At 38.8% G+C, this 13,088-nt stretch overlaps 2 protein-coding genes across 2 annotated transcripts; one reads left to right on the forward strand and one right to left on the reverse strand.

Moving 5' to 3' along the window:
• The first annotated feature begins 3,226 nt into the window (after nt 1-3,226).
• On the forward strand, nt 3,227-13,006 carry LOC119074200 (zinc finger protein 729-like). The gene is made up of 9 exons (XM_037180196.1): nt 3,227-3,522; nt 10,753-11,537; nt 11,623-11,738; nt 11,802-11,932; nt 11,994-12,075; nt 12,146-12,335; nt 12,404-12,449; nt 12,512-12,637; nt 12,710-13,006. Exons 1-9 carry the CDS (start codon nt 3,397-3,399, stop codon nt 12,950-12,952), a joined length of 1,845 nt encoding a protein of 614 aa, XP_037036091.1. The 5' UTR covers nt 3,227-3,396; the 3' UTR covers nt 12,953-13,006.
• LOC119074199 (glycogen [starch] synthase) lies at nt 4,276-8,237 on the reverse strand. The gene is made up of 9 exons (XM_037180195.1): nt 7,877-8,237; nt 6,831-7,032; nt 6,664-6,770; nt 6,489-6,606; nt 5,758-6,425; nt 5,505-5,671; nt 4,859-5,438; nt 4,644-4,782; nt 4,276-4,585 (listed from the first exon to the last, which is right to left on the reverse strand). The coding sequence occupies exons 2-9, from the start codon at nt 7,030-7,032 to the stop codon at nt 4,482-4,484; spliced, it is 2,085 nt and encodes a 694-aa protein (XP_037036090.1). The 5' UTR covers nt 7,877-8,237; the 3' UTR covers nt 4,276-4,481.
• Nucleotides 13,007-13,088: the final 82 nt, after the last annotated feature.

Genomic DNA, 13,088 nt, shown 5'->3' on the forward strand with positions numbered 1-13,088 from the left:
TGACTATGCCGAACTACGTTGCTATGCCTGACTATGCTGCTATGCCTGGCTACGCAAGTATGTCGCCGCTATGCCATGCCATGCCGCTATGTGTTGCTATGCCCAAGGCTGTATACTTTGGGGAGGTCACGCAGATCGCCATTTTATTAGATACGCGGGAACACACCTTTTCCATACAAACAAATTCACCAAAATTGAATTTGTATGACGTGGTGAAATTTTTGTATGAAACGTGGTGTGTAACCCGCGTATCTGCATCTGCGTGACCTCCCCAAAGTATACAGCCTTGGCTATGCCACTATGTCTTGCTACGTCAAATGCAATTGCTATGCCTTTTTGCGTCGAACTTTCTAATGATCCGAATTTCTTGCGATTCCCAAACAATATTTGACTATACTGCTATGCCTTGCTACGCTGCTACGTATTGCTATGCTGCTACGCCTTGCTACGCTTCTATGCCGGGCTATGTTTCTATGTAGTCGCTATGCCTTGCTATGTCGCTATGCAGTGCTACGCCGCTATGCAATACTATGCCGCAATGCAACGCTACGCCTCGCTATGTCCAGTTGGAGGTTGGAAACTAATTTGATGTTGAGTTGAGAAAGGACCGTTTATTATTGAATGTAAATTTAGAATTTTCTGAATGTTCCACTGAATGTACTACTAAGTTATTATTTAATTGATCGTGCTACTTTGAATCTTCAACAATTTGTACAAAGATACCGTTGCTGACGGTCAAACTGAATTGACCAAGGAGAATCAGCAGAGATATTTGTCGTTGAGTCAACACCTTCTGGACGAAGGAGTAGAGAAATTGATCACCCTCATCGAGCGGAAAGTTCGCGAAGTTCTTGGTCAGTACGGGCTGAAACAGAATCTCAGCTTCGCCGACACAGAACATATTTTTTGGTCAATACAAATGGCTGTGAATAGCGATGTACAAGATCCGAATAGCACGCTCGGCAATTACATTCTGCCAGACGAACTGGACTATCCTGCTATACGAAACAGAACTGCTACAACGTGAGCCGTGGATTTTCAATTGTGATGGACAGTATCGCCGACTACTACTATGAACCGCTGAAAAAGACATCCATGCCGAATGAAAATTCAATATCGTTGCCGAGTACATCGAAATCCGATTTGAATGTCGCCACCACTGCAACAGCAACGACCATGCCAAATATAAATTCGGTTCAATCGCTGTTAGCTAAATTGATACCGATTGTGAACGGACTGAGTGGAAAACCGTTTAGTGTTAAAATGTTCGGCCAGCTAGCTTGTCTACGTCACTGGTGACGTTGTATTTAGTGTCGGATAAGGTTACAATTTTGGGCGCCAATGTGTATGAAGTATTTTCTTGTTAAGAAAGACTGGACTGGTCTGCACAGCAATTGATTTTTCCTTTTCTTTCTTTCAATTTTTATTTTTGCATTGTTTATACTAAGCAGCTTAGCGACATTCCTCGACGTTAGCTTTTGATGATGCCAAAACCGGGGGTATTTGGTTGTATTTGTATGTTTAGTTTGGCAATTTTTGTTCATGAGGGCGACAACACGCGTAATTTATGTTTTTCTTATTTTTACTTAAATAGAAGGTGAGTGGAATGGCAGAATCGAAACATTGTTTATCAGATTAACAGTTTCACTGGAATAAAATACATTTTTTATCACAAGATTGGGGCAAATGTTTTTTTAATCGGTAAAGTAATCGGTACATGTTGATAAATCTTTCATTTAATCATAGTAGGAGGTAGTGTCCATATACACTTCCGATGAAAAATCTTCGCCTTTCTTTCGATTTATTACCAAACCTAGCGATCCCTTCGGCAGTTCCGATCCTGTTTCAATGGCACTCACAAATGATCGCATATAGTCTAAGTCCGCGCCGAATCGGGATTTGTTCCAATCGACATATGAACCAAATGTTTGTATTTCACAAAGCGCGCCCAGCTCGTTGTGGTCGGCTGGCAGGCCGTTCTCCAACTTCGGAGTGCTGACATTGAAATCGCCATGCGCCTGTATTTAGAAATCTGAATGTTACATTATATAAGGACTACCGATTTTGTAGGCATTCTCACTTGCCTGTCGCAGCTTGACGTATCCTAACTCATGAATAGTTAATGCAATAAGGCTCATCCTCGAAGCTAACTCAACTCTCTTTGTGTCTAAATCCAATATTTCGGCATTATCACAGCTCGTCTCAAACGTATTTTCAAAATACGCACAGTTGATGTAAATGGTGTCTAAACCAGAAAAACCTCTTAACCAGAAGCCTTATTTCTAACTATTGTAAAAGTGGTATGATTTTGTGGTTTCGCCTCAACTCCAAATTTCTTAAGAATATCGCCGATAATAACTTGAATCTAAAATATTGAATTGCGATCAAGATCTCGAAACACATTCACACACAGTCGACAATAATACCTGCTTGTGTTTAACAGCTTTCTGTCCCAATTCAATCCAAGATTCATGGTAATGATCCGGGAAGTTTACTGTCATCGTTTTGACTGTGTTGAGCAAATACGATAGTTTAAGTCCGTCCTTTTTCGTATCATTTATTTTCGTGAAATGAACACATAACGTCGTGTGCGACAGAACTATCGCTTACGCCCTGACTTAAAATATCTTTCAGTGCATCGAATCCGTACTGTGGAAACTGGCCTTGTGCTTGGTGGATGGCGCATAAATTGGAAAGAATCATTGGACGTATTTGGCTAGATAATTGAACAGTGATAAACCGTTATGACATACGTACTATAGTCGTGTTAAAGAACAGTATACAGTATATTCCGACTATAGGTTTCTTCCAAGGCCGTTCAAAATGTCAATCGTCATCCACAGAGAAGCCAACACAACCTCACTTTGAAGTTTTAACGAATAAATTTGTTTCAGTTGCGGTTATGTTTGTCTCTGTTTATGACGGTCGGTTGTTTTCGGCCTGTAAAAATTCGTTTTTACCGTACGATGGAAGAAACCTATAGAATACAGAAAAATAAAACTGCACGTTGAGTATAGGTTTCTTCCAAGGCCGTTCCAAATGTCAATCGTCATCCACAGAAAAGCCAACACAACCTCACTTTGAAGTTTTAACGAACAAATTTGTTTAAGTTGTGGTTATGTTCGCTTCTGTGGATGGCGGTCGGTTGTTTTCGGCCTGTCAAAATTCGTTTTTACCGTACGATGGAAGAAACCTATTCTCTAACAATGATTACAATGAACGTAATGCTGACAACAATGAAACTGCATTCTACTACAACTGCAGCTGTCAAAATAAGACGCTTTTTTATTTGAGAAAATTCTCTGTGTTTTTGTTATTAATTAAAAGTTAATTTTAATCGAATAAAGTGGCATATTTTGTGAGAAAGAATTGGTTTTATGTGATATTGATGGAAATATGACGAATATCATGGTGTGCCGATTGTGTTTGCATGATAGCGATTCATATTTGGACATATTTGAGAATGACAGTGCTCAACCAGGTGATCTCGACAAGAAAATCGAAAGATATTTGGGCCTACAGGTGAGTTAAAAATTTACTACCATTTCACGTAGACTGTCGATTTCATCTTTTTCCGGTTAGTTAATGTTTAGGACGATTGATTACAACGATTTCTATCGGTGTATTGTGCAGAAATGGTGCTCAACATTCTGTTGTTGGCTAGTTATATTTTTACGTGTTTCTCTAGATTAGTTGAACAATTAAACTGATCTCGTTGTAACAGGACGTGCTTCGTTTACTGATGGCTTTTTAAATCAAAATTCTGTAGCTTTTCAAACTGTTCAAACCATACACAGGTGGTGGTCTTGACGATGCATTCGCACTCACGTACACATTTTCTTTTCCAATTTGTATTGATTGATTTTATCTTTCGACGGCTATTGATCTGAGCTATTTTCCGCGTACTAAAAGTTCACCGTAAGAGTTTGCTAATGTTCCTTAAAACTGTTTTAGTTAGAACTTGTAGCTACTGTCTCAACTCAATAAAATTGCACGTTCATCACATTAGAAAGAAAGTTGATCAACTAATGAAAAATGTATCCCTCAAATAACAGAAGGGATTTCTCTTTAAATGATATTCCTGCTGGTTCCTTTCAATCCATGTTACTGAACTCAATTGTGTCGCATTCTACAGATTATTTATAGAAAATCAAAGACCCCATACTCATAGACCGACTCTCGATTTGCTTAGCTGTTTGTTCCGGGGATTGTTCAGTCCTCTTCAGATCTTTCAAATCTGTTGTTCTTACATCCATGAGCAATACAACGCACGAGTGTCTTGCGATTAAAAATTTATTTCTTAAATGAAACTGATTTACTCCAAGAAAATTAAATCGGCCCAACTGTCGTAAAAGAGCGTTACAGTTTGCCGAAATTATTACAATAATTACAATGAAATAAAAATATCGTTCAATCATATGGCACACACAAATGTGGAACAATTTTCACTAATAAAATTATAACAAAATAGACATTTTCCCTCAGTGATTATCATTCAGTCCAAGTTCTTGACGCTCCAATTCTTCATCAATTGAGTCCTCCTCACTATCTGAACCGTGTATCGACGCAGCTGGTGTCGTGTGCCCTGTTAACAGTGCAAATGATAATTTCAATACAAAATGCATTCAATCAGAATTGCTTACGAGAATTGCGTGGACTTGGCGGGGCCGATAATGGTCTCGGATATTTCAAGCTGTTCCGTTGCAAAAGATAATCTCCATTCTCATCGACATAGTCTGGATAGACCGCCTGCAGAGCCTTAATGCGAGCGTCGCGATAATACTAAGGAATTGTAAAGGGAAAATAGATTTAGCATAACAGATTAATCAATCCGTGTACCACCCAAGAAAGCACTTACGATGCCTAAATTCCTCCAGTCCAATAAATCACTTAATCGTTCCGTGCGATTACGTTGAATGATTCGTTGGCGGCGCGACATTTTCGCAAAGTCAAACATAAAATTTGACAATTGATTTATACTGTCGTCCAAACCAATGTACCGCCGATCAACAATATAAATCCCGTACGATTTCGGATCGTCAATTTGCTGCTCCATAAAGCATCCAAATCCTGACAAATTTGTCGTTACACTAGGAATTCCCATAACAGTGCATTCGGCTGGAGTGTAGCCCCACGGCTCGTAGTAAGATGGAAACACGCCCAAGTGACAACCTCTCACGAACTCTTCATAGTCCAGACCGAAAAGTGGATTCGTTGACGACAAGAATTCGGGATGGAAAACTACTTTGACACGATCGTGTATGGTGTTGAACAATTTGCATCTACGGATTGATGACAACACGGGATCGTTCCAATCGTCTACAACGTTGTGAGTAGTTATGGGTGGAAGTCCATCTCTCTGTAGGGCATATAGGCATCGTTTCACCTTTACGACATCTTCTTTTGTCAGCAGTTCCGATGAGGAAGGTAGTCTTCCACTGTAGAAGGAGAAAAATTCATTTCAGTTCGTTCACTTGTTGGTTTGTTTGCATATCATTGCTCACTTCAAGCAGGTGTCGAACATGCGTCTACCGATTTCTTGTTGCACATTACTGATTGTGTCACGAAGCTGCTTGGTTACAGCATGGCCTCGAAGAGATTCCACATTGAAATTATTTGTTTTGGTTGGGAAAATTAGAAAGGCGACTACAGTCACATCCGGCAATTGAGACTGAAAAAGAGAATTTGCAAAAATTTGATATGCAAAATACGTCTGAGATGTGGCGACAATAAAATCCGTAATCGCAAAGCACTGACCTTAAGGTGATGATTTAGTCTAGCCAACGATTCAATGAACACATCCGCACCCTTGTTACCAAATTCGTATCTGCCAGCAATGAACAAATACAACGTTTTGTCTAAGTCGAAATCGAAATGACCATAAAAATGTCCTCGCGTAAACTCGTGGATTTTCTCTTTTGCAACCGCATGTAGATTTTGAAACTCATGAATGGCCGAAAACTTCTTCACATTCAACCCATTGGGTGTTATAATATCCGGTTTCCTTTTGAGCAAGTGCTCCGCTTCGTATCCGGTGATTTCGCTCACCGTGGTGAATACATGACATAAATGAGTAGCTGCCCGTTCCAAGCAGTATCGATGGTAAATTTGCCTTTTACCCGCTTCTTCGTCTACAGAAAACTTGTCCAAATTGTTGTAAAAGTCAGTATTTCCGGCACATAGATATCGACCGAGTAGTGTGGCATGCGTGGTGAAAACAGTTGCTATGTCAATTTGCCGTGTTCGGAGGACGATAAGAGCGACTCCAGCCTGCCATTCATGGAATTGTGCAACGATCCTGGGAGGTCCATAGCCATTCTCTTCAGTGTATTGACCTAGGCACCGTTTAAATTCTATCAGAAAATCACTGATCATATAACCAAGGATGATTGCATCGTTGGTTTCAATGTCCAGATGTGGAACACCTGTTGGTAAACATTAAATTAAACTATACGTTCCGACGGAACATTTCTAGCCAGAAGTGTTACCAATATTGCAGGAGTCCCACAAATCTTTTTTGAATTGATCTAATTTCCAAGCTGCCGATCCAATGTCAAAGAGAATTATTTGAGGGTTACCATCGACCAACCATCTTCCAGTGTGAATCTATGCAACAAATAATTCGCTTAGCACTGATTTCAGTCTCTGATCCGTTGATCTTACTTTATATCCTTGCGATCGAAGTGCGTTAACAGCTCCTTGTAGCGGATTATCATGAGGAAATTCGCATTCTTCAACTTCTGTTCTGACGCTAAGCTCTTTGTATGGTCCTATTAACTATATTTGTGAGAACGTTTCTAGATGACAAATAGAATACCATTTCAACCCACCGAATAAACAGTAAAATTCTCCTAGTTCTTCTGTTGAAACAAACGCCTTCGATCGTATTACAGTGTAAATTCCACCAACTTTATTTGCTGCTTCCCACGCCACTTCGAATGTCCATCGGTTTTCTCGGTTTGCTGAATGTCCTCGGTCCAAAAATTCCAACAGATCACTTTTGGACTCTGCCCGTGAGAATCGTCGGTTCATCTAAAATGTGATATAAGGCACACTGTAAGTAAGGTTTTCTGAATTAGTCAGACTGAGCGTGGCAGGCACAACGGTGGTTTAGTTTCATTGTATTGCCCCACCCACGTAGTATTTAATTTTAGGTTCGTTTACAGAAAACAAGAAAATGTGTCCCGCACATGGTCGGTTGTTGTTATAAGTTTTTTCTAAAAAATTGACCGGCAGATTAGTTCGTAATCGGAAAATTGTTTATGGAATCGAAAGCATATCGATCCTTTGACGATATTTTATCCAGACCAAATAATTTGAAATTTGACTTTGTAATGAGCACAACATAAGTCGAATTACTACTCCTTGAATGCCGGTTTTTTTTTACATTCGAACTTGTTCAGTTCAGCCAACATCTCATTGGCGAATCGTCATTCATTCACATCATTTTGTTTACGTGGCTCGAATACAGTTTTACGCCTCTGCATTCCTTGACTCTTCACCAAATTTCATCGGATGCATGTTGCTTTGCTATTATGTGCTCGTGTTTATATTTTGATTCATATAATTAGGTAATCCTATTTACGTTTTGTTATTGTTGTTTTGTTGACATACGAGTGCACTTATAAATAGGTATGTTACAACACATATAGTAGTATCTGCAGGAATTGTTTATAAACAGCAGGAAATCAAGGTTGATTATTAAATTCATTGAAACATTTTATCACTTGGCGACATCAACAAATAATTATTTTTTCTTCTTTACATAACCCAAGTATAAAGTAACTGTACCGAGGACTGTGCGTTGTCTTACATTGCATAATCTTCGACATTTTTATTGAACTTACTCATAAAATAAATGTTCAAATTCACTTACATTTCTGTTACTGTAATCTTTTGCTCAAAATCAATGTCAAATTAAGGTCAGTGTCTAACCTTAAAACAATATCAAATTTGAATTAATTACACAGTTTTGCTGTTCTATACCAAAAATTTGATGTTTATCTACTCGATAAAAATTAGTTTAAAATTCCGGTAAAGTTTGTACAAGACAACAATGACGGATTCGCAGCTGAATGCAGTGTGCGATTTTTTTTATTCACCGACAATCTCCTTTTGGGCAGAAAATTTCTTCTTTTACTTTCGTACACACTAATCTCACTCGAGTCAACACACTGCCGCGGCAAAATTAAAGTAAAGAGAAATGATGGTTCATGTGCGAGAATACATAGAATATATGCTGCTTGTATGTATATATAACCTTCTTACACGATAACGCATGCCCGAAGATTTCTGTATGTATATAAATGTCATAATATGGAGATGTAGAACAATTAGTCCGGTTTTGTTGGGTGCGCAAAATGGATCTTTAAAATTTAATTTGTGAAGCGAATGTCGTTAGCTCATACTTTAACACAATTACAGAATATAATCCAGAATTCCGGCATGTATTTTAAATTCCGAAACCCTCGTCAGCTAATACATTGGCTCGTTTAAATAAAATGTAAAACGAACAATTACCTACCAGCCTATCCGAACCTGAAGTAATTTCCAGACTTGATATCTATGATATGAGTATTGTTTTCAGACCATCGATTGTCAAATCAGAATTAACGTATTATAGCAAACATCATAGACATAAGCTATATAGCTCGGTGCAGCTGATACCTTAACCCATCGGATCATATAGTGGATCGTCACATTCGGTCGTCGGTTTCTTTCGTGGAACTATTAATAGTCATTAAGATTCTCTTTCACATAGATAGAGATGTGCGTCGATCAAATTTTTCCATTCAACGCGGCATGAAAGTGCTAGACGTGCTAGAACCGCTGGAACAGGAAAAAAAGTGATCGGCCACGGTTGTTTTCATACAAGTCAGCGGCTCAAAATGACGTCATAATTACAACATAATTTTATCAACGCCAGCCTCTATTTCACATAGAACTAATTGTTTCGCTTACGTAGTCTTGCAGGTGATTTTTTGCAAATGAAAGGGTATTTTTGAATAAGGTGTTCCAATTCGTGTTGAATCATTGGACGGATTATAATTGCTATGAAACCATTTCTCAGTCCTAATGTTAAATACAAACGTGAAGTCAACGAAGTCTCCAAATGAATCTTAATTCAAATATCGCATCCTATCAAAATTTCAATTCGATTCTTACATCTACAGGATCATTATAAAATCTCTCAATGCGAAAGTAGTAGATCTGTTTTTTGAGCCGGGAAAAATCTGTTTATACCAAAGGTGAACACAGAACTGCAGAATCTAATGAATTAATATCTCGTCAACTTGACACCAGTTCCGGCTTCCTTGAGTATAGACCAAACAATATCAACCAGACACCTGGTGTTAAGTTGAAAAAATTGGGGTTGTTAGATAAGGCGTTCTAGATCCATTTCGCTAATAGTTATTTAGCTAACGAGGGCTAATGAGGGCGACTAGCGAAAGTGCCTAAAATAATTCCGTCCACAACAGATGCGTATACAACTTTTCATGTAAGGGGCCGAAAACCCGAGAAAAAATTCTGCAAAACCTCCGTTTTCGGCCCGACACATGAAAAATCGGATTTCTGGCTCGAAAGTTCCCGATTGTGCTCGAAAGTTCCCGATTGTGCTCAAAATATTAGAACCAAGAAAGAAGTTAGGTGCCAAGATGAAATGTATTGTCAATCGTTGTATTCGCTACCTCCTATTTCTACTTTGGCAACATCATTCAGACTGCGTTTGCTTATTTTTTTAATTCATCACCCTATCAAAATTGTGATTGATACTAAGGTTACTGATATATTATGCAATTTGAAGATATCAGTTAATTTTATACCAGGGAGTCTAAGGTATTTAATTGACGAAACGCAATTTATAAAAGTTATAATCTAAGCTGAGCTGTTGACTCAAAAAGTTCAATATATCTTTGTTGGAAATAATTTCTCAATAGATCGAAAAATTTCATCTAATCTGGGGAAGGTATAACTACCACTGAGTCTAATATTCATCAGCAAAATTAGTCTCACCGTCACATGCATTTGTGTTTTATAGATGAATCGAAACATCACAACGGTTCTTTTGGTTGTTATACTTTCACTGGGGAATAGCTCAGCCAATATACGTATTTGCCCAAATGCCAATTTTTCCGGCAATTGTATCACACGAGTAACTGTTGCCGGTTTGTGTACAACGAATCTACAATTTCCGGTTTACTCAGCAATGCCTGTGGCTCCAAGCACCCTCTGTACAATGTACTCCACCTCCACTTGCAGTGGAACTTTCATCAACATAGGCCTTAATGGAAATCCATCTTTGGGTGGACGTTATATCTCTGCCAGATGTGTGACCATGTAATATACCTAAATTTGGCTAGATTATTGTACTGAATTAAAGGTATTTGGAAAGAAAGTGTATCAAGAATTATTTCTCCGTTGCCATTCGTTACGGTTTTTATTTCTCTCAACAACTAGCGAAAATCCATGTAAGAAGTCTTGAAAATTGTAAATTTTTTGCTAGCTGTTTTATTCTCACTTCAGTTGGTCTCCCTTTTACAAATTTTGCAACTACTTTTGCAGCTACTTCAGGCGTAGTAGTTGAAGTAGTTGCAAAAGTTGTTGCTGAAAACATTTTCCTTTTACGAATTTTGCAACTCATTTTGCAACTACTTCAGGCGGGTCTCCCTTACTGCTACGGCACATATGAAATCTTCTTTTTCAAACTTTTACATTTCTAGGGTTCTAACATTCGGTTCATTACACTTTCAGATAAAACCAGAAGATACGCACAGCAAATGCATCTGTTCAAAATGCATCAATCGTTTGGAAGAATTCCATACATTCTCATGCGAAGTATTAGCAAATCAGGAAATATTACAATTCTCCAACACAAATTCTATTATCATTTCCAATGAGAAATGTCGTATAGTTCAACTGCACGAATATGTGGTGACCCTTCAGACAACAACCGGCCAAAGTCACACGGCTACGATTGATTTAAATCAGTTCCTTCCGGTAGTTAACGAAACGACATCTATTGCTGATTTGGGCATGACAATCATCAATGATGTACAAGGAACTGATGATAAGATCACCGAAATCGTAACCGAAGAGAATGAATCGGTAGTGATAAGTGAAGTCAGCGAGGAAGTTCCACAGATAAATGTTGAAGTCGCCGAAAATCCAGCGATCCGAAAGTCTAAGCGACTATCAAATCCGAGGCCAACAAAGAAAGTCAAACGAAAAGTAAAGACGGCTGAAAAGAAAGAGAAACTAGAAGCTGTCGACAGTGAACCCAGGGACGACATAATCGACGAAAATAATGATGCCTACGGATGCGATTCAGATGGTACGGTCGATCTGAACGAAAGCGATGATGAAAAATGCAATGAGCCTAGTGAATGTGATCTATTTCTTGACCATGAAAAATTTGCCGGTTTCCCGAAAGTTGTGATCGAAAATTCGAAATTGATCTTCAGAGGCAAAAAACTGTTGGACTTGCTGTCGAGATTTTATCGGCTTGAGTGTGACATGTGTACCGACAACCAGCATAAGTATGTGAATGATCGTTACATTCCATCATTTTGCCCCAGTGGCACAATGGTTTCGGACTCACACAGATCTTCTATTTCATTTCAGAAACAGACCAACTTATTCCAGAATATCGACATTATGTACGCATTATAATGAGGTCCATTCCATCAAGGGATACGTTATATGCTGTGGCTTACGGCTGATTAAACCTCGTGCAATGGGTAAATTGATTTCAATCAGCACGCAACCGAATTTCTCATCATCTTTTGGTATATTCCTTTCAGCTATGCATATGGCCAGACATTTACAGCCCGATGCGTTCAAATGTCCAACATGCGAAAAGTTAATGACCTGCCCGAAAATACTTCAGTATCACATTCAAAACCATCTTCCGGAGAAAGAGCGACCATTAGCCGTAATTCACATGAACGGTGTAATTTTCTTTGCAAATTTCAATTTCCATTTGTTTTTTCTAGTGTCCAGTCTGTCCACGTAAATTTAGCTACTCTTCTGCACTGGTGGCACATGCAATATCTCATCAGCCTGAGAATGAAAGAGGTTTTGATTTAAGCACTTCGATCCTTCTTCTTTTCGTAAACTTTTGTTCTCTTTTCTCGGTGATTTACAGCAGCCCACATCTGTGATGAATGTGGCAAGAGCTTCAGTTCGCCAGGTCGTCTATCTTCTCATATCAATGTGGCGCACATAAACCATGCTGCCGATTACATTTGCCACATTTGTGCTAAACAGTTTTCGTGCCGCAGCAATTTAACATATCATTTGACCACACATCAACCGAAAATACATCAAGTGCAATGGTGAATATTGAATTAGGATCAGTGACTGCTCCTCCGGACGGTATAATTTAAATTCTATTACTTTGCAGTGAAACGTGTGGAAAATGGTTGAAGAACAAACTCTGCTTGCGGAAGGTATGTACAACCATTCTGTCAATTACTTCGACTGTATTTATGATTCGATTTCTTCTTTCCAGCACATGGTTCAACACTCAATGGTACGATTTAGCTGTGAACTTTGCGACTATTCGGCTCTAAATCGACAGTGTCTAAGGAATCACATCAAAGTACAGCATTCCGATATAAAACCGTTCAGTTGTCAGGTAGGAACCTTTCAGACCGCTAAACCCTAAGCGAATGTTTCATTAAAATTTTCCCTTATTCCCACTCATCAGTATTGCGGCAAAACGTTCAAACTCAGAAATACGCTTCTTAATCATCTGGTGCAGCACACAGGCATCCGGAAATTTTTCTGCGAATTCTGCGGTCGGACATTTGCTTCTAGCGGAAATTATTATTCGCATCGGAAACGTATGCATCCGCAAGAATTGGCAGCGGTGAAGGAAAAGAAAGAGGAAGAGGAACGTCAATTGCGGGAGAAGGTTTTCGAGGATCGGTTATTAAAAGAAGAAAAGTGAAATTGTTAGACTTTTAGAATTTCTGAATAAAGAAGGACGTCTGTTATGACAAAAGTAAGCGAAATTTCAGTTAGCACGACAATCCACGAAAGGTCTGAAAATAGGATCCTTCCACTGGATTTAAGAATTGTCTTGA

This window comes from Bradysia coprophila, unplaced genomic scaffold (genome assembly GCF_014529535.1).
Source record: "Bradysia coprophila strain Holo2 unplaced genomic scaffold, BU_Bcop_v1 contig_145, whole genome shotgun sequence".
NCBI lineage: Eukaryota > Metazoa > Arthropoda > Insecta > Diptera > Sciaridae > Bradysia > Bradysia coprophila.